General features: G+C 34.1%; 4 protein-coding genes across 4 annotated transcripts; 2 read left to right on the top strand and 2 right to left on the bottom strand.

Annotated features, from left to right (window-relative positions):
* Nucleotides 1-70: 70 nt before the first annotated feature.
* Nucleotides 71-2,584, bottom strand: tnni4b.2 (troponin I4b, tandem duplicate 2). Its single transcript, XM_042753110.1, has 9 exons — nucleotides 2,436-2,584; nucleotides 1,963-2,032; nucleotides 1,849-1,852; nucleotides 1,713-1,757; nucleotides 1,495-1,626; nucleotides 895-984; nucleotides 636-809; nucleotides 416-526; nucleotides 71-323 (listed from the first exon to the last, which is right to left on the bottom strand). The coding sequence occupies exons 2-8, from the start codon at nucleotides 1,971-1,973 to the stop codon at nucleotides 440-442; spliced, it is 543 nt and encodes a 180-aa protein (XP_042609044.1). The 5' UTR covers nucleotides 1,974-2,032; nucleotides 2,436-2,584; the 3' UTR covers nucleotides 71-323; nucleotides 416-439.
* A 465-nt stretch (nucleotides 2,585-3,049) lies between these two features.
* Nucleotides 3,050-7,380, bottom strand: tnni4b.1 (troponin I4b, tandem duplicate 1). The gene is made up of 8 exons (XM_019101558.2): nucleotides 7,215-7,380; nucleotides 5,854-5,885; nucleotides 5,721-5,724; nucleotides 5,594-5,635; nucleotides 4,717-4,848; nucleotides 4,534-4,623; nucleotides 3,691-3,864; nucleotides 3,050-3,583 (listed from the first exon to the last, which is right to left on the bottom strand). Exons 2-8 carry the CDS (start codon nucleotides 5,862-5,864, stop codon nucleotides 3,497-3,499), a joined length of 540 nt encoding a protein of 179 aa, XP_018957103.1. The 5' UTR covers nucleotides 5,865-5,885; nucleotides 7,215-7,380; the 3' UTR covers nucleotides 3,050-3,496.
* A 2,672-nt stretch (nucleotides 7,381-10,052) lies between these two features.
* On the top strand, nucleotides 10,053-14,547 carry LOC109087294 (interleukin-17 receptor A-like). Its single transcript, XM_042753341.1, has 10 exons — nucleotides 10,053-10,348; nucleotides 10,439-10,463; nucleotides 10,554-10,697; nucleotides 10,859-10,983; nucleotides 11,239-11,359; nucleotides 11,501-11,683; nucleotides 11,807-11,880; nucleotides 12,002-12,071; nucleotides 12,224-12,349; nucleotides 13,145-14,547. Exons 1-10 carry the CDS (start codon nucleotides 10,184-10,186, stop codon nucleotides 14,173-14,175), a joined length of 2,064 nt encoding a protein of 687 aa, XP_042609275.1. The 5' UTR covers nucleotides 10,053-10,183; the 3' UTR covers nucleotides 14,176-14,547.
* Nucleotides 14,548-14,820: 273 nt separating this feature from the next.
* LOC109087342 (pseudouridine-metabolizing bifunctional protein C1861.05-like) lies at nucleotides 14,821-24,241 on the top strand. The gene is given in 19 exon segments (XM_042753066.1): nucleotides 14,821-15,291; nucleotides 15,735-15,849; nucleotides 16,088-16,262; nucleotides 16,344-16,455; nucleotides 16,531-16,637; nucleotides 17,174-17,239; nucleotides 17,241-17,286; nucleotides 17,481-17,601; nucleotides 17,692-17,777; nucleotides 17,933-18,075; nucleotides 18,467-18,526; nucleotides 18,610-18,673; nucleotides 18,747-18,841; nucleotides 18,921-19,049; nucleotides 19,927-20,041; nucleotides 20,141-20,278; nucleotides 20,384-20,550; nucleotides 23,449-23,531; nucleotides 23,605-24,241. Coding segments are annotated over 19 exon segments (2,088 nt in total). The 5' UTR covers nucleotides 14,821-15,224; the 3' UTR covers nucleotides 23,804-24,241.
* The last annotated feature ends 497 nt before the right edge of the window (nucleotides 24,242-24,738 follow it).

Genomic DNA, 24,738 nt, shown 5'->3' with positions numbered 1-24,738 from the left:
TATGTCTGTTATGAAGTGAGGTCAAATAGATAAAAGTGCATGGCAAGGTCAAAGGGGCAAAATATTTAGGCTTTCTTTGATGTGTTTTTATTTTTAAGACAGAAAATGGGCTCAACATCACAGCAACCATCAAGTAGACATCAAATAAATTTCAGACACTGTTTTCTTGTCTAAATAACTTATATGCTATTTCTTTTTAACTAAAATAAAATTGTAAATCATAATCCTAAGATATTATTACAATAGGATATATGTGTTTTATGAACTTGCATTGATTTATGCATTCATTTTAAGAAGTTTATTAATTCTGGTGTAGTTGTCACCTGAAAGAAAACAAATAAAATTCAGTGCTTAAAGTGTAGGTGAAATATGTGAAGTAAGACATTCTCAGTCAAAAGATAATTGACAAACAAACCATTAAGTTTTTAAAATGTATCTTCTATTGTCCCGCATCAAACAGCTTCTTCCTGCCCTCCATCCCAGACATGGCCTCCACGTTCTTACGCCAGTCAGTCACTTCTTCTTTCTGTGAGAGGAACAGGTGTAACAACAGGTATGTGTTAAAATAGCTCAAAAATACATATGCATTACCACTCAGAATTGTATTTTTTCCCTTAAAATGTCACATGGCTTACCTTTTCCTCTTCTTTCTTGACTGTCTTGAGGTTGGCTTTGAAATCCACAGACTCTTTGACCCTGGAGCCCAAAAGAGCACCCAACATGGCATCGGCAGAGATCTTCACCCTCCTCAGTGCAGGTCTCTTCATTTTACCTCTAAGTTCGGTAATCTTGATAGTCAAATCTGCAATCTGAAGCAGACTCATTATAGTGGATCAGCATAAAGTGTATTTCCATTGAATCTACGTAATAAGATAAATGGTGGTGGTGTAGTACCTCCTTTTCATTTTTGGTCACCTTGACGGAGATGTCATACCTCTCTTCATCTACAACATCAATCTTTTGATGGAGGTCTTTACAGAGAGCCTGAAAACAAAGTATTGTACCAATAAAATGACATCGGGAAATGACTGATGCAGTTGTTAATGCTATTTTTAGATTTAGAAAATCACTGAAGCTACAATACTTGTGCAAGATTTTTTCAACATTTATGTTCAATACAGATGGCACCAATTCTTAAAAAATAACTTTTTAATCGATTTTTTTAATTAATAAAATATTTTTTTTAATTAATTAAAAATGTTTAATTAATTAATAAAAAAAGTTAGCACCATCATCTGAATTAATTATTTGAACCAAGTTTATAATTATAACCTTAAAAATTTAATAAATATGAAAACATAATAAAAAATTAATTAAAAAAAACAATTTTCATTAATTAAAATATTTAATTAATTAATTAATTAATTATAATATATATATATATATATATATATATATATATATATATATATATATATATATATATATATATATATATGTATGTATGTATGTATATTTAATTCATTAAAAGTATAATTTTTGAGTTAGGTTTACCTGAAGATCTTGAACAGACAGACCGGACAGTTGTAGAGGTGGCACTCTCTCACGCAAGGTGGTCTCTCTCTCCCTCTGCTTTTCTTCTTTTTCAGTCACAAGCATAGAGGTTGCCTTCTTCAGCAGCTTTGTCTGAAGCAAAACATGTCAGAAGGTATTGTTAAATGCATCATCTTCAAAAATTATATCTTCTCTGTAAAACGAACAGAACCAAATACCTTTAAGAACAACCTCCTGGATGCCGTAATCTTAGATTTGGGTCTCTGCAAGAATTAGGCACAATCAGATTTTGTTGGTGACCAAAAAAAATTATATTACCATATACAAAAAGTTAAAGTAATAAAACCCACTTACCTGTCTAAAATGGCAATTTTCAATTTATGAAAAGAAATAAAAGACGGCATGTTTAAAACATGTACATTTACAGCAAAATCTAGATATTAACAACTTAAAAGACTGAATACTTACGATTCAGACATTGTGAGCGTCTAAGTACTTCCTTTTTATGATTAATCTGGTGTAAACCACTAGTCAAAATCTGAAATATAAAGATTGGTGACTGATAAGCACAGTTCATAAGTAGTATTTTAGAAGCAGATGACACTTTAACAAACATTTTGTAGCACCCATTCTCAATATCACACACAAGTCAGTTTCTGATGGATAAACCAGATTTGGAAAGCCCTCAAGAAAAAAAGAAAATCTCAGTTGTTTCTCCCTGACAGCAGTGAGATTAAATGCAAACTGAGACTTTTAATATCCTTTGGCTTCAGAAGAGATCTCAGCAATCTAACCAGCCATGTCTCATCAAAGCTTTTAAAGATCAAACTATCTGAGCTATGCTATGCATTAATTTGATGTCAGCAGTTAAATTAATTTTTAGAGCAATTAAATGCATTGGTTTTACAGTTAACGGTGCCAAATAGTGCAGTAGTTCATACCCGTTCCTCCAAAGACCACTCCAAGGCAGTGAGAGGGTGACAATGTCAGTGCACAAGAAAACCCAGATGAATTTTATGGCCTCTTTGGCCTCCTCTGAGTGGCTCACTAAAATAGACTGAAGCCTTACACCCTGAGGCTCATTTTACTCAGCACCATCAAAACACAATTGCACACATTGTCCACTGCCAGTCACTCTTCATTTCCCTTTGTTTGACCCTACAAGGCATAAAAGGCTTTGCTGAAGTCAGCCATAGCTGTATGACCTCTGTACTGTAAATGAAAGTGATCACAGAGCCTAGTTAGCTTGAAAAAACATAACTTTTATTCAATAACTTCAGTCAGCAGTTTAATTTGGAACAACATGAAGATGAATCGGTGTATATGTTATCTCTTCATGTTTTATACTCATACAATCTTGGTTTGCAATGGATTTCCAAATAGTTTGAAATGCAAACAAATGATACCATCACTGCATTGAATTTGAGTAAATATACACAAAGCAATGTGGTAACTTAAAACCAGTTATGCACTTGCAAGGTACACAACCAAGTGTAGCAATGCATTTCAAGGACGGCGTTTGTTTTGCAAGGGAACTGCACAGTGACACAACGTGTTTCTTTGTGCATGGGGTCATTTAATTTTGGAATGCCATTACATTGTAGTTTTTACTTTCAGTAGCATAGAAAGTGTTACAATATCTGACATCTTTTATTCCTAAACAGCACTATTTCACAACATTGCATTTTAATTAATTTCCAGTTTGAGCAAAGGAAAACTGGTAAAGACGAACAAAGTGCTAAGATCACCTACAAAAACACTTAAAACTATGCACATTATAAACAGTTTCTGTGTGTTTCATTGATATTATTAGTCACAAGAATTCTAATTTGTACAGTTTGGATTTTCTTGCTTCCAACCATTTATGATAGAAACCTTCTTGTCTGGGTACACATTTCTTGTTACAGAGTCTGAGAAGTAAAAAACAATGGCAACCTTGAATTAACAAGCTTGGTAGGTAAATGTGCTGGATTTCAAGTCACTAGTTTACTTTGTAACGTTTTTATTGTCCAGCATTAAACAGCTTCTTCCTGCCCTCCATTCCAGACATAGCCTCCACATTCTTACGCCAGTCAGTCACCTCTTCTTTCTATAAATGGGACGAATATAAATATAGGTTTAGAATGAGCTTTGATTTATTTAAATGATGAATGAATTTATATGCCAAAAGACTAAAACATAGATCAAATGCATTACCTTCTCATCTTCTTTCTTTACTGTCTTCAGGTTGGCTTTGAAATCTGACTTTGATGACAATTTGGATTCAGTCAGTGCATCGAGCTTGGCATCGTGTGACTTCTTAACTCTCTTCAGTTTGGTTCGTTGCTTTGTACCCTTCATTTCCCAAATCTTCTGGGTCAACGACTGGATCTGAAATGGACCACAATGATGTTAACTTGTGAATTAGTTATTTTGATGTCAGTTTTGTATTTATTCATTTGAGAGGAGTGTTGTAAATGTAATAGGAAAAATTAATTATTGACAAAAACATGGGGGAAAAAATCAGTAATTGAAATAAAGCTTGAATAAAATAAATATAAATATTAGATGACAAAAACTTAAATGTAAATTAGAACGGTTGCCTCTGCAACCAACTGAAATAAATAAGTTAAAAGTATTAAAATGACTAAAACTGAAATCAAAATAAACTAAAGATTAAAACAACGATGGCTATAATTGGCAAAAGAACAAAAAATAACAAAACATTAACTAAAATAAAAAAAATAAAAATAAAAAAAATAAAAGCTAATTCAAAATATTGATCAATACTGTAAGAGTTTCTAAATAATACTAAAATATCTTTGCTTGATAGACATTGTGCAGGCACAATTTTCATATTCCCCGGGATTCAATCCATAATCTTATCGTTGTTGATGTTATTAACAACGGTAAGGTTATGGGTTTGAATCCCAATTCAAATATTTAATACTTTATTTAGTAGAATGGCGGGATCTTAACACTTATTAACATTTGTATTCATGAATAAACTACTATTTAATCATTTGTTTGTCTTTGTAAAAGTAGACACAAAACCATTACCTCTATTTCATTTTTAGCCACTTTCATTTCAAGATCGTATCGAGCCTCATCAACAACATCAATCTTGCGGTGAAGCTCTTTGCAAAGTTCCTGAAAAATAAAAATAAAAACCAGTGAAGACATTCATGAATAATATTTATTTCTGCATATTGCTTGTGCAGAAATGCTTATTTAAGAAAATACCTGGAGCTCCTGTGCAGACAAACCAGATAGTTTGAGAGGAGGAACCCTCTCATTAAGAGCCTCATCCCTCTCTCTTTTATTCTGCTCTTTTTCAGCTGCCAGCATAGACGTGGCCTTCTTCAATAATTTGCTCTGTAACGTAACAGCACTGATGTGAATATAAAGCTACAGAAGATTAGCACATAGCTTAGCGCATAGCTAACACAGCCAGCCATTTCGTCATGAATTCTACTCTCAACTTTCATTACATACATTACATTTAATATGTGCATATGTTCACTAACCATATCTATATTACTAAAATTATGACATACCGTTGAAAGTTTGCGGTCAGAAAGTTATACTCACCAAGGCTGCATTTATTAAATCCAAAATACAGTAAAAACAGTACAGTAAAAATTGAAAATAACTTATATATATATATATATTTATATATATATATATATATATATATATATATATATATATATATATATATATATATTTATATATATATATATATATATATATATATATATATATATATATTTTTTAAATGTAATTTATTCCTTTGATGCAAAACTGAATTTTCAGCATCATTACTCCAGTCTTCAGCATTTTCATGATCCTTCAGAAATCATTCTAATATGCTGATTTGCTGAAACATATCATATTATTGTTGAAAACAGTTGTGCTGCTTAATATTTGTGCAAAAAAAATTTAATATGAAATTTTGAAATTTGCTAATATTATAAATGTCTTTACTGTCACTTTTGATAAATTTAACGCATCCTTGCTGAATAAAAGTATTACGTTATTAATATTAATATGAATGCATTTCTTTAAAAAATAACTTATTAAACAGTCTATTTGATTGAAAAACAAACAGACAACTTACTTTTAAGTGCAGCCGCCTTGTGGCAGTATACTTAGTTTTTTTCTGAAAAACAATACAAGTCATATTTAATCTTCCCAAATTATTTTTTAATAACTTATGAATTATGGTATATCTTTCCAAAACTCACCGGTCTACAATGACAAAGCACAGAGCAGTGCGATAAAATAATAATAAAAAAAGAAACACCAAAATGCATTAACAAAAGAGATCAATAGATCCAATCTACAATTTTTATAATAAGGCTGTCAAAGTATACTTACCCTTCAGACATGTTTTTTTCTCTGTATAGTTGCTGAAAAGGAAAATATATATATATATATAATTCTTTGTAAAAAAAACACATATAAATTGTTTATAAAGACATCACATATGTGATCACATTATATCTCGCATTAAATGGAAAATGGCTGTCCATGTATGTGATCCTAAATCTCTTGGAGGTGATGATATCATTCAGTGTGTATGAAACTGTGCGTCAGATTTGCGTCGCTAGGAAACATTCTTACAGTCCACACATAGAACATAGTCTGGAAAGGTGACGAGTGCCAAGTATTTAAAAGGCAGAGGAGTCACAATGTAGAGGAAAATTTAATTTGGGGCCCTCGTATCCAAAGAAGACTGTTTATATAAAGCCCTGGTGCCAAGCACTCTATCCGTACCTATTCATTGCATTCGTACCTATTGTGCCTGATAAAGCACATGCTTGTTAGTGTTCCCAGCCTGGCTACATTTGAACATTGCTGCCATTCTTTCATATGGCCCAGTTTCAAGCTCTAGCCTTGAACTCACTATACTTGATACTAATGCTTTCATACGGATCCTGGCTAGAACTCAAGTTTTGGAAAAGATAGCTGTTATTTTGAACTAAATTGTCAGGATATTTTGAGTGTTTTGCTAAAAAGTAAACAAAAAAAATTAAATAAAGATTTGTTAAAATTTTTTATTAATTTTATTTAAAGATATGTTATTTTTTTTTATTCTTTGTATTTAGAAATCAATTATTTGATTAATTTTTGTTTGATTTTGAACTTAATTATCTGAGTACAATGAGGAAACATGTTCAGTGATGTTCAAAGTTGTATGCGTTTGATTTCCAACATGTGTATGGTTACCCTTTTACCTTTTTTTTTTTTTTTACTTTTGAGTGCTTAAGTGCAAGACAAATCATCTGAGAACAGGTTTCATGGTCTAATTGGTTCTGCGAGCCAAATCTCTGGCTAAGTCAAGAACGTTGGATCTTGTATCCACACTTCTCCATGTCTAAGCTAGCCGTGAAACAGCTACAGTACTTCCTAACATACATTCCTTAAAGTTGACACAAGCGGCTTGTTACGGAAATACATGGCGCTGTGTTTGCTAATCCCTGCGGGGAGCCACGGTCGTGACATGGGAGAATGTAGGCTGTACATATACATTCATCCATCCTCCAGCAGTGAAGGTGCGAGTATGATTATCTTTGAATGTCCAAATGTGTGCTGTAAATCTATGAGCGATAAACAGACCATACAGTACAAATCCCCTCAAATGTTTAGCAATAAACCCAATGTCCTTAAGTATTTATGACAACGTGTAGGTCCATTAAACTTGGTGTAAACATGCTGTGAATCCTTGCAGGACTTACCTTGAACTAGGAGGCAATCAGAGCAGGATGAGTTGTGTGGTGGCGTTGAAGAACAATAAACTTTATATGTTTTTCGTGATGGATATATGGGTTGAATCCTGCGTGTGAATGGCTCACTAAAATAGACCTCTGTTACGTCCCTTGTATTCACGTGTGCAAATATCTGGGCAATTTGTTCTCCAATCTCCACCTTCCTCAGTGGCATTTGCACAGAACGGGGTGTGTATGTCCTCCAGCACAGTGACATGCGTATTTCCAAATGACACACACAGGGGTCCTGCACTTCAATTCTTTCTCTGTTGCATTAGCAACTTGCAGTCAGACTTATTATGGTTAACTTAAACTAAAACGATTCAAAATACATTTTTTGTTCATTGAAATAAAGCTGAAATAAATATTAGATTTTTTTTTTTTAATGTTGCTTTGGCAACTAACTGAAATAAGTTTAAGTTAATAAACTTATTAACAAAAAAATAAAAATAAACTAGAAATAATTACAAATTAAAACTGAATTAAAACTGAAATAAAAACAAAATAAATGTTAATAGTTTTATTTAAAAAGAACTAAAACTAATAAAAATGGCAAAAGCACATATTTATTACAAAATTACTAAAACTTAAAATGATATTAAAATGAAAATTAAAAAAAATTATGAAAAATAAAAGCTAATCAAAATATTCATAAAACCTATAATAGTTTATAAATAATACCTGGGGTTACATTGGGGTAACTGAGATACAATTACAGTTGTATTTTTATTCAATAATGCCAACAAAGATTAATAAATACTGTAACAAATATATTGCTCATTGTTAAATAATACTTTAATTAATGTTATCTAATGGGACCTTATAGTAAAGTGTTTAATTTCATTGCATTTCATTTAATTGCACTGTAACTTAGCAAATTCGTAAAATAAGCAAATTTTGTTGACATATATGATTTGTTAACTCCGCAATTGTAATAAAATGTTCTCCTCGTAAATGCTAAAGTTAACTGGCCTTTTGATTAACCTGCATGCTTGTGTTTGAGGACCATAAAAGCAGAGTTCTTCAAGGCTATGGAGCCCGTGTGCGGTGTAAATGGGGTGAGGGCAGACAGTAACTCGTGTACTTGTTTAGAAGAGACTGACAGCACCGTCCTAAAAGAAAAGTCTGTCTTATAATTCAAACAAGGTCGTATAATTATAGTGCACTTGAAACGCAAAGCGCTCAATGACAAGGTGACATTGTAGTATTTTTATGAGATTTTATTAAAGTGATGTTGACCTTTGTGTGCTGATATGTCATGCAGGCCTAGCATGTGTTACAGCTTCCAATGATGATACTGTGCCATGAGTTTTTACTGTGTGACAGAATGAGACTTAAATCCTCTGCTGACTGCTGGCATGTAGTTTTAGTTATCAATGTCAGCAGACCTTGTGAAGTCATTTTAGTGGAAGATTGCTGTGTAATGAAAGTGTGACATGTAATAAAAACTAGCATGATTCTGTAGGGTGTGTTTAAAGTCTCTGGCTAGTGGTGTTACGATTTTGTATGAAAATAAAAATTTACTAGAATGTAAGACACAACTGCTGTTTGAAGAGATGTAGAAAGTAAATATATAGCTCATTTATTGATTCAAATTACCCTGTTAATTATTCTTTGAACTGACATGAGCCCTCTAGTGGTAATAAGGTGATTTTATTTTGCCAGTATTTTGCCTTTTAGATGTCTTGCTGGTCATTTTAAGCTGAATTTTCATCAGCTGTTACTATACTCTTAAAATTATTCAGGAGACCTGTTACCACAAGTTAAATAAATGCAGTGTTGCAAGTATAAAAAAAAAAAAAATAATTAAACCTTTTAAGTTGCATTAAATTATATTTTGTAGAGTTCAATTGACATAGTAATGTTGATCGTTAACTTAATATTGAGCGTAATTTAAACTCAAATTTCTACGTTAATTGAATTTCTTTGAAAAAAGAAGTGGTTTTGTTAACTTTGGAAATAGGGGATTTCTAGTTCCCAGCATGCTTTGCATCTGACTTGATAAGGAGAGTAAATGTTGAAATGGGAGAGTTAAGGGAAAAACATGCTGTTATGTTTGACATTTAAAAGAGTTTCTGTTGCGTTGAAGTCTTTGTGGTTAGAATTTTGCTGATGAGTAGACCACATGAAAGTAAACACAACTCTGTACTAACTGCCAGTGACAGGTAACATCTTATTCTTACTCTTGTTCATTAAATGTACATGCTAAAAAGGTTACATTTAGCATGTTATCATAGCTGTGGATTTGAACTGAAAAAAAGGAAACATAAACTGGTTCCAGGCCCACAAATCCCTTAGTTGGTGCAAAAAAAATTTTAATCAGTAATCAGCATAAAAATATGTGCTTATGTTACAAATGATTAAGTTCTTCTACCTCAATGTTTTTTGTTGGTTGAACATAATTTCATTAGAAGCTGTCAGAACTGCTGCGTACATTTTTTTAGTGAATATTTTTGTGGAATCTGTGACCATTTTTTATTTATTTGTATAATTTTTAGCAAGCTCAACAGAATAGAGTTTATTATATATACAGTATATATTATATTATATTATGAATGGATTTGTTTAAATGTCAAACTGTGCTTGTTAAAATTGCTTTCTGGTGAAGTATAACCTAAACTGATCTAGTCCTGTGTTTCAGTGGTAGAAAATGAAACAAGTAGGTCATCTTACATCTCAAAACCAAATGGCTATTAAAACTTTGAGTCTAACTTAGTATTAAAAATAAAAGCTTGACAAATGGCTGAGAATAGAAACTTTTTTAGCTGAATTCATTGCATGTGTAGTTAAAGGACTTGATTTTAAGATAGACTTGAATAAAAGACAGCGTTCGTGAGAAAGGCTTTATATCTTCGTGTGCGTCAGGCTCATCTCCGCCCCTTTATCAGATCTCCTGGTTTCCTCTAAATACAGATAGAATCTAAGAAAGCCATGAGAGGATGTTCGATGATCTGTCACATTACTTAAAAATCACAGTACCAGAGAAAACATTAAATACAATGAGAGTGATTTTTGTCTCTCTTTTCTTTCTGCTTTCATGTGTTATAATGAAAATCTCACCTCTGCATCTCATTGAACTCCCTCCGATGGAATGTTCTCAAGAGGTAAAGATACTGTTTGTTCCCTTTTATCCATTAACGTTAATGTTATTCATATAAAAAAAGTAACTTTTTTATTATGCTGCTTTCTGACAGGGAGTGAAATGCAAGGTTGAAGTAGGCAAGTAGGAGTTGATGTCTTCTTTAAAAATGAGTTTTTTAAAGACAAAATCAAAGACATGTTCATTAGATATTTCTTTGATGGTCTTAGGTAACTGTTCAGATGAGGGTTTGGTAGTGCCAAGATACAACGCCCCAAGGTTACCTAATGTAACTGCAAAGGTAGCAGCCAAGAAGGACGACAGTGGACAGTTTGCACCAGTCCTAAACATTACATGGAACCAGCTACCGGATGGTAAGACGAATATGATAACATATAGGACTATAATTTATTTAAAAATAACCAAATCATTTCAATCAAATTGCCTTTTTGACAGGAAATGTTCTTCTTATAACAGAACCTGTACAGATGGTAGGCATAATTATTTAAAGCATTTATTGAATTATTTTCCTCAGCGAATATATACACTCTCAAAGGGACTGAAGTACTTGTGGTTGAAATGTTGACAAATCACAGCATTTGTGTTCGTTACATTTTCCGTAACACACTATCGGATAAATTAAACCCAGGACGGGGCAGGGTAAGAGTTCTATAACTTATACAATCATATATCCACTGAAAAAGTGTACTTTGAAACTCAGTACATTTCACTAATGCAAAAAAATAGCAAGTAACGCATTGAAATAAACATGACATTTTGAAGTAGAAAGACCTAGTAGTAACATACTTCAATAATCTTTATTTACAGAGAGATTTTTTAATTTTTTTTATAATGTACTATGCAATGTTATTCACACCTTTGTTTCAGCTTTGCCTCTTTCCTTCACTTTTTTAGTGGACATTTTCTTTGGACAGAATTGTGCTCATCCCCGACTTTAAATACCAGGTTTTTGTAACTAATTTACCAAAGCCAGACAGAGGGAGCTATACAACAATAACCAACATCACAGTTCCAGGTAAGAATTAATCAATAACGCAATCAAACAGATTAGATATGAAGCAGACATTTAATCCGAAATGCTCTGGAAACATGGAAAATCTGCATTCTGTCCTATTGGTATTATTCGGAAGTGATGTAAATCTGTTTGTCATTTTAGATCGCATTTGGGATATGACGGTAAAAGAACCGTCAGTGCGAAAGGATGAAGAAAATGGTGACTTGGTGATAACAATAGAATTTAAACCAGAAGAGTTCTCTGACCAATACAAAGTCTCCTTCTGCAGTCCTGACCTTCAACCAGAACCGTTTCACATTGTCTTAAAGGTACTTTTAATGTTCAGTATCTAAAAGACTCCACAGTGCCACCTGTAGTGTGTTCCATCATAAATGTATTTTCATATATACCATTAATATAGGAAGCACAGACAATGAGCGTGAATGCTAAATGAATTCTGTTTTTAAGATAACGAGACATTTCTGAAGGTTAATTTCACGCTGGAAGCATTTCGTATATATCACTGCGATCTGGAATTGGTGGTGAGTTACAGTACCATTTATATGAGAGTATGGTTTGTAAATAATATTCAGTTGTATGAGGATGTTTTATTAATAATTTCTCTCATATCACTAAATGATTAAAAGATGCCCTGTTCAACAGATTCAGCCACTGTCTGTTCAAAGCATGAATAACTGTCTGGAATACAGAAGGAAATTTGATATCTGTCCCTGTATGTATTATACATTAACAATAAATGTCTTATCGCCTGTGTGTTTTTAACTAGCCAGCATTCAAATTAGGATACACAACAATTTAAATGTCTCAGTGTATGGTTCATTTGACCTCTAGTTTGTTTTATCTTTATTAACATTTTAATGTCAGTTCTTCCAGGTGCTCCTGTTGTTTTTATCACTTTGGTGACACTGGGGGTGTTGTTGGCTTCATTGGCGGCTACTGTTTGCATTTTTGGCTGTATTGTATTTTTGAAGTACAAGGATTTACATAAAGGTCAGTGCAAATAAAACAATCAAATGAATAAGCACAAAACTTAGGCCTGGTTTCACAGACAGGGCTTCCCTTACCAAAAAGTAGTATACTTCTTAAGTATACTTAAAAAGTTCAAGTATATTTAGACTTTTGTAAGTATAACAGTATACATTATTTTAAGTAAAACATAAAGTTAAAAAGTAAACAGTTGTTTTAAAAGAAGTATACTAATTAAACTTCTTTTTTCGTAAGGGTTTTGAAATCCATTAAACAGTTGAGTTTTCGATCTCCGGGTCTGGCGGTAGCACTTTTAGCTTAGCTTAGCATAGATCATTGAATCAGATTAGACTGTTAGCATCTCACTCAAAAATGACCAAAGAGTTTTGATATTTTCCCTATTTAAAACTTGACTCTTCTGTAGTTACATCGTGTACTAAAACTGACGGAAAATGAAAAGTTGCGATCTTCTAGGCCCATATGGCTAGGAACTATACTCTCAATCCGGCGTAATAATCAAGAAACTTTGCTACCATACATGGGTGCAGCAGGCCCCATGATATTGCGCAGCGCCTGAAATTTGCCGGCTGCAACTCTATTTTCACTATTTTCAGGCGCTGCGTAATATCATTGCGTTATAGTTATTGAAACGCGACTGACATCAAACAACTTCCCATCTCTTAAAAATACAAACTTGCCAGGAGTACCTGATCGCACCAAGTGTAATAAAAGTCAAATATAGGCTACATTATTCTGCATATATACATTTTGAAGGTTCCAAAGCTTTTGTATCTTAATAACAATCATGACTTTTGACAGAAACGCCCTCCTCAGACAACTCAACATGTGCAAAGGGTAAACTCGAGTGGAATCCCATTCACGAGCCTAAGAGGGTCATCATCATTTATTCTCTGGACCACCCCCTGTACAAAGAAATCATCTTGAAGTTATGTGCCTTCATGAGGGCTAAATGTGGCACAGATGTAACTCTAGATCTCCTGGACTCCGCCTGGCTTAGCACAATCGGCAGAATTCAGTGGCTGGATATGCAAAGGGAACGAATCTCCAAGTCCTCAGATAAAGTCCTGATCTTGTGCTCTCCAGGCGTACATGCCAAGTGGAAGGCCATGTGCGGTGAGCACAAAGTGAGACTGAAGGAGGATGAACGTTCACCCATAGGAGACATGCTCACACCGGCTCTGAGCCTCATTATACCGGATTTCGTTCATGCTTCATCTTTCCACAAGTACATGGTGGCTTATTTTGATGACGTGTGCAGTGAGGATGACGTTCCAGCACCTTTTAACGTTGTGGTGAAGTACAAACTGATGAAGCACTTTGAAGAACTTTACTTCCGAATAGTAGACATGGAAAAACATGAGCCGGGCCGGATTAAGTGCATTGAAGGCATCAGGGAGAACGATTACTTCAACTGTCCATCAGGACGAGGACTTCGGGATGCTATTGAAGCTTTTAAAAATTACCAGCTGAAGAATCCAAATTGGTTTGAAATGGAGCTTTTGGACACTGATGGTCAAGAAGAGGAAACCATCTTGGAGTCAACGTTTCCTACAGACATTAAATCTAGCTCTGAGATTGAATGTTATCGGCTGTTTGAAGAGCATAAAGCTCATACATTTGTCAATATGGTTAAGTTTCAGAATGACGAACATGTTTTAAAGTCTTCCATTGCAGAGACAGCCATAATACTGAGCGAGAATTCTTCAGTTCTTACTACAGATGTGCATTACAGTGGCTCAGTACAGAGTAGCATTACAGCTATTGATGTAAAGGGTTTACCAGCAACTAAACCTGTGGCACAACATGCTTTATGCTTACAGGCTCTGTGAAAATGTCTGATTTAAGCTTGACATCATCAGTCTACTGTTGCTATTATACTTCTATTCTGTTATATATTATAATTTCCTTTCTTTTTTTATATTTTTGTTAATCTCTGTTTTTTTTTCTATATAGTTTTTTTCTATTATAGTCTATATAATCATATTCATTTGTTTACTTGTACAATAAAAAATCAAATGACATCTTATAAACAAACACACACACACACACACACACACACACACAAAAACATGTTTATGTGAGATTATTCAATTTGCTGGCAACTTTATCAGATTATTTTGCTTTAGAAGGGCCAGCACATCAATAATATAATTATTTTGGGTGCTTTATCATTATTCTCAAATGTATAGGCAAGATTTATTTGTCTACAAAACTTATTTTAAGCAGTTCATTCAGTCAGCTGAGTCTATGAAAGTGGCCTATAGAGTTATGAAACCTCTTATAGAAAATAGAAGACAAAAATGTATTAAAACCAACCAAAAAAATCTCTATATTCGTAGATATTCCCATTGTAAACCTTTATTCATTAAAATGCCCTTGTATATCCCCCATCTGACAGACTTTCTGAGTAAAAGGCGATTCTCAACTAGTACAAACATACCCAATCAGATCAAAGTTCAACCTAGCGGAGTCGAGCCGAAAAGCAAACAGCTTAAACTGAGAGTTTAATAGCCAGAATACAAAACTGGCTTTATTTAAGCCGAGTCGTGACTGAAGTCACTTCTTAAAGCGAGTAGCGCGTGAGAAGTGTTTTAATGAGCGAACGCAGCCTCGTTTCTGTCAGTCTTCATTGAACGACTGAAGTCCTGAATTGTTTACTTGGACCCGTGTGTTGGTTTTATGTTTAGTGTATTTCTGTATTTCATCTTTTGAAACGTGGAGGATTGTGACTGTTGCTTATATCAGCACGTCACTTGTCTCAAACAAGTAGAGCATGACAAATTGTTCCTTTTGAAGTTTGTGGAAACTCTGCAGCACACGGTGGCTTGACTGTATTTTACGTTGCGAGTTTTGCTGACCTGAAGATCAAGTTCTGAAGATGTGGAGGTTGTCTGCGTTTCTTAGACGTTGCATTACAACTTCATCCAGCAGACATCGCAAAAAAGGTAAACTAGCACAAACCACAGGTCTAGATTCAGGTATTTGCATTCAGAGCAACCATGTCCCAATTTCATTTTCCTAAGCAATACATCTTACATCTGACTAATTGAATCCCTGCAGATTATACTGAGTATTTATCATCCATCATTTATCATTTCCTGTCAATGTTGTTGCAAACTGGTTTTCTTATCTTCAGTGGAACTAAGAAAAAATAAAGTGTTTAGCAAAATGTCAAAACTTTTACTTTCCATACAGTAAATGGGGACCTTGGCTGTCAGGCTCCAAAATGGCCAAAAAGCACCATAGAAGCAATCCATGTGCCAAAAAAAATTGAATTTGTCAAACACTAGACATATGAGAATCAATTAAAACTTGTCGAGCATGTCTTGTGGTTCAGTGGTTTGAATACAGTGTTGTTTGGGTCAGCTATTCTATATTTCTCTTACAGACAGCCTCTTTATCATTCATCCTGATGTGAAAGAGGCTTTAGCGGATCAAAGGCCAGTTGTGGCTTTGGAAAGCACTATTATCACACATGGAATGCCTTATCCTCACAATCTCAGGTAGAAAAATTTGATAAATCTCCTACAGTGCTGTCAAACACTTAATATGTTGAACTTTTCCCTCAGGCCATTCTAAAGTCAGGGTTGTCACGTGACTTTTTATCTTAAAAACAGTACAGAGTCAGACTAGTTCTTTTTTATTATTGCACGAGGTTTTTAAAAATAAAATGTGGAAACTTTTAATATGTCCACAAGGATTCAGTATTTACCAAACGACTGCATTCCCTCTGAATTTCAGTACAGCAAAGGAAGTGGAGGGAATTGTGAGGGCTGAGGGTGCAATCCCTGCAACCGTTGGGATTCTTGAGGGCAGCATTCATGTGGGCCTTTCGTCAGATGAACTGGACTTTCTGGCACAAAGCAAAATGGCACTAAAAGTGTCCAGAAGGGACTTACCTTATGTCATCAGCAAGGTCTGGAGCTGAAGTAATCTTTATTTGTAACTATGTGATTATATCTATTCATGTGAAATGTCTGTTTCATTTTAAATCTAGGGTTTGTCGGGTGGCACAACTGTCTCCAGCACAATGATTGCGGCTCACAGAGCTGGGATTCCTGTTTTTGTAACTGGAGGCATTGGAGGAGTACATAGAGATGGAGAAAACTGCATGTGTATTTTCAAAATTGTTCTTATATCCATGTGAAATGTATATTTAATGACCAGTGTATTATCTCTTGTAGCTCTGGATGTGAGCGCAGACCTCACTGAACTGGGTCGAACCCCTGTTGCTGTTGTGTCAGCTGGGGTGAAATCCATCCTAGATATCGGTCGCACTCTTGAGTTCTTGGTAAGACTTTAAAGGATTAGTTCACTTCCAGAATAAAAATTTCCCTTGTAATATACTCACCCCCATGTCATCCAAATGTTCATGTCTTTCTTTCTTCAGTCAAAAAGAAATTAAGGTTTTTAAGGAAAACATTCCAGGATTTTTCTCCATATATTTTTCCTTACGTCAATGGGAGCCAATGGGTTGAAAGTCCAAATTGCGGTTTCAATGCAGCTTCAAAGGGCTCTAAATGATCCCAGCCAAGGAATAAGGGTCTTATATAGTGAAACAATCAGCCATTTTCTAAGAAAAATGCAAATTTATATACTTTTTAACCACAAATGCTTGTCTTTCACCAGCTCTGCGATGTTAAAAAAGGTAGGGTAGGGCAAAAAACACAATATGATTTTCTACTCCAACTTCAAAATCATCTGACGTTGTTGTTTTACCCTTTTTTGTAAAGGGAGTTTATATATATATATAATATATAATTTGAGTTTTTTTTTTTAGATTTTTTTGTAAAGGGAGTTTATATATATATATAATATATACTTAAGTTCTATGGAGATTCAAAGAGCTTCCCGGCTTTCTTCTCTCGGCAAAGTGGATTTTGGTTATTGGATTTCTTCTCTCGGCAATGTGGATTCTCAAGAAGCAGCGGATCTTATTGGCAAGTCTTAGTGTTTAAGCTTTTACCGCACATACATTTGAGTAAATGTCAATATTTCACATTTACCGAATGCTGCAGTGATCCTAACTGAAAGAGCTAGTTGAAACAGAGATCATAGATAAAGTTCCTCAGACATAAACTCATCCTGCTTAGTCATTTGTGAAGGGATCTTTAACTCTCTCTTTCCTCAACAGCTAGCACACTATCTCTGGGGCTGCAAAGTGGTCTTCTGTTGGCCATTCCCATCCCTGAGGAACATGCAGCCACAGGACAACAGATAGAAGATGCCATACAAACAGCTGTGACGGAGGCCAGGTAGAGAAAAACAGTGATTGGCCATACCTTATGTACAGTGTACGAGTGACAAACACTTCTGATAAAAGCATTTTCTTTGTATATCTGAAGCTCAAAAGGTGTCACAGGAAGAGATGTCACCCCTTTTATCCTTCAGCGAGTCAGTGAGCTGACTAAAGGGAAGTCCTTGCAAGCCAGTATCCGTTTAAGACACAAAAGATAGTTTGTCATGATAAGGTTTACTGTATACACATTCTTATATATATATACTTATAATAACATTAACTTTTTATGTTCATTTTGGTTTCATGTGTCTTTTTGTGGTATTTTCCTGAAGTTCATTCATTTTCAGATATAGCACTCATTCAAAACAATGCCAAGGTGGGCGGTCAGATTGCATGTGCCCTTTCTAAACATAAAGAGAAAAGTGGAGGCAACTTCAGAGGTGACATTAAAACCCGAAAATCAAAGGACCAGAGAATAGACTCCAACACTGTAAGTGGTACAGTAAAAACAAACTAAAAAACTCTCAAATAGTTTTTGCAAAATATAATAAGCTCTTATGGAAAGACTAAATTTTATTTTAAGCGTTTTCTATTGTTAACTAAAACTAATTAAAAAATATTTTTTGTTAATTGAAATAAAGCTGAAATAAAATAAAGTATTAATATTGGATTAAACATTGAAACCAACTTTGCCTTGACAACCAACTGAAATATTTTAAGTACTAAAACTGCTACAACTATATTAAGAAATAATAAAAACCCAAAGCTTAATAAAAATGACAAAAGCACATAATATTACTAAAACTTAAAATGAAAAAATAAAAGCTAATACTGTAATATTATCTAAATACTGCTCAAATAACACTATTTATTTCCCTCAGATTGTTATTGGTGGAATAAACGTTGATTTCATCGCTAAAGGAGCAACAAAGAAATTGGTGGTGAGACTAATAAAACAAGCTAAAGGAGCTCAAGTAACTTTTTATGACATTATACAGGTAAATATTTTGTATTATACTTTCAGTTTGGTCAGACAAATCCAGGAAGTGTTTGTCAGTCTTTTGGAGGTGTAGGCAGGAATATTGCTGGTATGTAACGTGTCATTCATATTATTTTCATTGAATATATACAATTCTCATTTTTTACTTATATTTCATGTAGACTGTTTAAGCAGATTAGGGCACAAGCCTCTCTTCATCTCTGCCATTGGCAAAGACTCTCATAGCGACGCTGTGCTAAACTATTGTAAACACATGGTGAGTTATATTTAGCATTTTATTGCTCTTGTAGCCAAAATTTCATTGTAACTACAGTTTTTTGCTTTATGCTCATCAGGATACAAGCGCAGTTGCCAGATTACAGGACCAAAGGACTGCGACCTATTGTGCTGTTATAACTGAGTCTGGAGAGCTGAGCCTGGGATTGGGCGACATGGACATCCATCAGCAAATACAAGAGCAATATGTAGGTATATTCGAAAAGTATACTACTGTTCAAAAGGTTAGTCACACAGATTTTTTTAATATTTTTAAAAAGTATCCTATGATCACCAAGGCTGAATTCATTTGATCAAACATATAGTCAAAAAGTAATATTGTGGCATATTATTACAACTTTAAATAGCTGTAATGACATTACTTCAGTCTTCAGCATTACATAATTCTTCAGAAATCATTCTAATATGCTGATCTGGTGCAAAAGAAATGTTTCTTTTATTATCAGTGTTGAAAACAATTGTGCCACTGGACATTTTTTCAGGATTCTTTAAGAAATAAAACATATTAAAAACAACATTTCTTTGAAATATAAATATTTTGTAACTATTTACTGTCACTTTTGAACAATTTAATGCATCCTTGCTAAAAATGATTAATTTCCTAAAAAATATAAAATCATACTGACCACAAACTATTAAAGTAATCATGATGCATTGTGGATTTAAGTCCAGCTATGTTAGTTTGCATAGCATTTACATGCTAATTCACATCTAAACACTGACAAAAACCAGATAAACATATTTCTAAACGTTCAGTCTTTATATGTCAGGTAAACAGAGGAAATTATAATGATGACTCATCCTGTACTCACTCATTTTGTCCAATCAGATAGACCATGGAATTAGATTGCCCCGCCTCCTTTTAACACATGAAATTGACTAGGAAATAGTAAATCATGTTCATGGCTGTGATTAAAATTCAAATCATTGGCTATAAAAAGGACAAACTCTCTGATATATATTTCCCATGCAAACTTCCTGTTGCAATAGGAATATCTGCAAGGGTTTTAAATTAAATGTAACAACTAATTAACAGCATAAATCTTTTTTTATCTCTATGTTCAGGTATCTCAGTTTGAGGATCAGCTTGCATCAGCATCTCTTGTAGTTCTTGATGGCAACATTCCCCTTTCAACCATCGATTATGTGTGCTGTATTGCCAAGAAACATGCAGTCCCTGGTAAACCTCATTTATCTATACTGCTTCAGAGCGTCTATCGAGGTCATAGATTCAAGTAAGGTGTCATGTGCATATTGCATGTCTTTTTCTTTTGCTGAGTATGGTTTGAGCCCACGGATGCAGATAAGGCCTGTAAGCCCTTCCTGTCAGAGAGCTGGAGAGCCCTATCTTACACCTCCCCCAATCTGGCTGAGCTCTGCACAATGAATCATACACTAGGTCTGCCTACTCCTACAGGTACCAGAGTTAAAAAAAAAAAAAACCTAAAATAATCAAGTGCTTGATTGCTGGACAGGAAGTGGCGAGCTACTTGAATAGTAAACCAAGCATCATTTTGTTCAGAGTTGCCCAGATCACTTGAGGATGTCTTGGGCTGTGTACCGGCTCTCTCCCGCCCCCTGCTGGATCATCTGAATTGTGTGGTGGTCACTTTAGGTGCGCTGGGTGTGATGGTGTGTGGAGAACATGATGCTGGGACTGTGAATTTGCAGCCACGAAAGCAAAAGCTGGTATGATGGCCCTATTATCATTAATTAATATAATTAATCATAAAGGAGTAGTTCAGCCAAAAATGAAAATTTGCTGAAGATTTACTCAGCCTTGGGTGATGAAGATGAGATTCTTCATGGGAACAGATTTGGAGAAATTTAGCATTGCATCACTTGCTCATCAAAGGATTCCTCTGCAGGATAAATGTATCCTCTACAGTGAATGGGTGCCGTCAGAATGAGAGTCCAAACAGCTGATAAAAACAGCACAATAATCTACACGACTCCAGTATCATTTGATGTCTTGTAAAACGAAAAGCTGTGCATTTTTAATAAACAAATGAATCATTAAAGTGCCCCTATTATGGGTTATGAAAGATTCATATTTTGGTTTCGGGAGTCCCCAGTAATAGGTCGACATGCATGCAAGGTCAAAAAACACTTTCATTTTCTTATAAATGCATTTATTTTAACCTTACTTGCTCAACGACTCCCAAACAGTTCGCTTAAGGATTCATTTGCAATATGTAGGGATGGATTACTGACCGGGCCAATGGGGCCAGTGCCCAGGGGCCCTTGACTAACAAGAGCCCGAGGGGGCCCTGGGCTTTAATGTTGCGTGATACAGTTTGGTACGAAAAACCCATAAACAATGAAAACAAATGTTTATTTATGCTGGAATATATGTGTCCCTTTGCCATACAATGCCTCTTGAACAAGGCTCTTGGTCTATGAGGGCTCTCTGGCACTCCTGTTACTATTGGGCCCTGTAAATATGAAGGGCCTCCAAATCTTTTATAGAACCAGAGCTGTAACTGGGGTATCCAGGGCCCAATGCAGGTTGTTTCTGTGGGCCCCCTTGAAAACGTGTTCTGGAAGGAGGGATCCTTCAAGCCCGGGGCCCCTAGAAATGTCACCACCTTTTGCCCTGATAGCAATGGCCCTGTGTAGAACCATTGTCTGTCCCATCCTGTTTCAAATTAGATCACTCTTTGAGCTTCTTTCTTTGTGTAAAGGGTATAGGGAAAAGTAGGGTACAACGGGGCTAAGGGCGCCCCAGGGAAAAAGGCACCTTTGATATTATTTTCATCTAAACCACTAGATGGCACAAAAATGTGGCGTAGCACTTTCCAAAACATTTCCTTTTCACAGGAATAGGGTGCAGGTGTGTATTTTTGTTTTTCTTCTAACTTGATCAAATTTTTTAAAAATGTTGTAGATTTAAATAAGAATCAGTAAAATCAATGCGTATATTTTGAGACAAAGGTCTTCTTTATGATTTTCAGTTTTGTTTAAGATAATTAAAGCAACATTTTTAAATAACGAACGAATATGTAAAAGTATGGTATTTGGGGTAAAAAGCACCCCTGCTGTTGGGGCTAAAGGTGTACAGTAATTAACATGATAATTAATAGATGGCTGACTTTTCCATATGTTGACATGACATGGTTAGATTCAGATGGTAAATATCATATATTATGTTGGGTGTCCATATTAAATATAATCACCATGTTTAGAATGAAACCATATTATTAATATCATATAATAAAATATCATTTGTTTTTACTACTGTAAATATATATTAAATTATTATTGGATCTCCTTCAATACTTTCAGAATTTTTACTAATTAAAATTATTTTTGTTTCTGTATTTTAAAATATATTTTTTTATATTAACATATTTTAATGACAGTATATTTATTGAACAAAAAATAATTATTTTATTTTTCAAAATAAGCAGAAAATAGAACAAACTTTGCTAAAGTGATAGTTTTGAACAAGTATTAACTTAGACATTATTTAAAACAACAACAACAACAACATTATTTTAGCTGAAGTATTTGTATCAGTACTGTGTGTGGGGTAAAAGGCCCCTCTTGCCACCTCATCCATTTATAATATTTTTAAACAAAATAACCAACTTCAATTATTTATTTGTACACAAAATATTTTGAAAAGAAAAATATTAAAGATAAAGATATGAGAATAAAGGGGATAGAGAGAGCAAGTGAGTCTGTTTTAGAATAGTAAAGATTTATTATTTGACATTTACTATTTGACAGTTAATTCATTAAAGACATGTTTCATACGCCTCAATACGCACATTGTTGATTATTCATCGTAGCTAACGGGGGTGGGCGGGGGGGTGCTCAACATGAAACGGCTTGGGATTCATTTTAAAAATGACTTTTTTTAATGACTACTCTGAGTCTGCTCTTATGCTGTGCACTTTCAGATTTAAAACTTTGCAGGATTTTTTCATTCACTTAGAGCTGTGGTACACACTGCATGAAAGGTAATTTTCAAAAATCCATAATAAGGGCACTTTAAGACATTTTTAATGCCTTAATTACTTCAAAACTATATCTATAATATTGCTCTCCAGTGAATAAGTGTTCTCGTCTGAATCAGGAGAGAAATATGCACTGATCTAGCACCATTTACAAGTGAAAAAAGTTCTAAACAAATATTTTGAATTATTTTGATGTGAGATGACAACAGAGGATGGATGTTATGGATTATGGACTTTGGTATTTTGCAACGGATTATGGATTATGGTATTTTGCAACGGTCAAGTTAAAATGGCTTAATGATAGATTTGTTTCGTACAAACATGCAGCTTTTGCTTCACAAGACATAACTGATGAACTGGAGTGGTGTGGATTATTGTGATGTTTTTATCAGCTGTTTGGATTCTCATTCTGACGGCACCCATTCACTACAGAGGATCCATTTGTGAGCAAGTGATGTAATGCTAAATTTATCCAAATCTGTTCCCATGAAGAAACAAACTCATCTATACCTTGGATGGCCTGAGTGTAAATTTTCATTTTTGGGTAAATTATTACTTTGAGTAAATCTAAAGATCTTAGTTGTAACATTAAAATGCTGAAGATTATTTATGTCTTTTGTAACAGAAGGGACGGCTGTGTGCTGTTCATTATCCTGCGCTGGCTATGAGCTCTAAAGAAACAGTAAATGTGTCTGGAGCCGGTGACAGGTATGTTAACAAATGTATTTAACATCATACAAAACAAAAGCATGTCGCATTAGACTCTCTCTGTCTCATCTAGTTTTGCTGGAGCAATGATGGTGGGGATCTTACAAGGGTTGGACACAGACAGCTGTGTGCGCATGGGCCTCCTTGCCGCCCGCACATCCTTGCTGTCTCCTCATCCAATAGATCCATCTCTGACAGCGGATGCCATCCACCTGGAAAAGTCACACTCTCAACTGTGGTCAAAGCCTTCATTTGTGTGGATAGAGGACTGAAATACAATCAGAAAGAGATTGAAGTCTTGCCAGCAAACATCTACAGTCGTGGTGCATTAGGCTGTACATATAGGTGATACTTTTGTAGGGTTTTACTACAAACAAACTCAAATATGGGTGCATACCAAGGAGTGTCTGCAGACTTCACATGTAATGTAATTCATTGAATTTGAGTACATTGATTTATTTTTCAAATGAATGGGTCTAAGCTTCTGTCACACTGATCTTGTCTGTAGTGGAGGACACCTTCAGAAACATGAAAATCCTACCTCGTAACCGAAACAACTGTGTTTTTAGCATTTTAACATACTTCTGTTTATAAATGACGGAGTTAAGACTTTTTTTAATTACTAATTTTAATTATGCCAACTACAATGTTTTTACATTGCATTTTGAATGTTGGAAATGAAAATAAAATATTTTTATAATTTCAGAATATATATTTTCAATTTTCTTTATTGTTTTTTCTGTATAATAGTAAATTATTGTATAATTACTATGCATGCACTTTTTATTATCTCATATTAACAGAGAGTACATTAAACTGTACTTTAAAAAAAGTTACATATAACATTGCTATTTGAGTAAATGTCTAAAAAGAAGTGATGATATAAAATTTAAGTTAATGTTTAAACTGTAAAATACCATCTTTTTAAATTTTAAATATCTTTTAAAATGTAATTCTTTTTTTTTATAATATTAACTGAGAGAATACATTAAATTATACTATTTAAAAAAGTTACATTTAACATTACCATTTGGGTGAATTTCAAATAAGTAAAATGTGAATAAAATCTAAAAGAAATTGTCTTATAAAAGTATTTAGTTAAATATTTCATTTAAATTTTTATAACTGTTACAATAACAAAAGCAAATTTTAAACTTAAAGTAAATACTTTTAACTTTTTTTTTTCTAAGTGCACATAAATGTGACG

The sequence above is a fragment of the Cyprinus carpio genome, chromosome B25 (assembly GCF_018340385.1).
Source record: "Cyprinus carpio isolate SPL01 chromosome B25, ASM1834038v1, whole genome shotgun sequence".
NCBI lineage: Eukaryota > Metazoa > Chordata > Actinopteri > Cypriniformes > Cyprinidae > Cyprinus > Cyprinus carpio.
The sequence above is the reverse complement of the archived record's forward strand: the minus strand, read 5'-3'. Positions and strand labels throughout refer to the sequence as shown.

Coding starts and splice junctions, on each gene's coding strand:
- tnni4b.2 (XM_042753110.1), bottom strand. Junction 810..894: donor TGACCAAAAATGAAAAGGAG/GTACTACACCAC, acceptor AGTCTGCTTCAG/ATTGCAGATTTGACTATCAA. Junction 527..635: donor TCAAGAAAGAAGAGGAAAAG/GTAAGCCATGTG, acceptor TTCCTCTCACAG/AAAGAAGAAGTGACTGACTG.
- tnni4b.1 (XM_019101558.2), bottom strand. Junction 4,849..5,593: donor CAAGGCGGCTGCACTTAAAA/GTAAGTTGTCTG, acceptor GTTACGTTACAG/AGCAAATTATTGAAGAAGGC. Junction 3,584..3,690: donor TAAAGAAAGAAGATGAGAAG/GTAATGCATTTG, acceptor TCCCATTTATAG/AAAGAAGAGGTGACTGACTG.
- LOC109087294 (XM_042753341.1), top strand. CDS start 10,184: ATGTTCGATGATCTGTCACATTACTTAAAAATCACAGTACCAGAGAAA. Junction 10,698..10,858: donor ATGGAACCAGCTACCGGATG/GTAAGACGAATA, acceptor TATTTTCCTCAG/CGAATATATACACTCTCAAA. Junction 12,072..12,223: donor GAAATTTGATATCTGTCCCT/GTATGTATTATA, acceptor TTTTAATGTCAG/TTCTTCCAGGTGCTCCTGTT.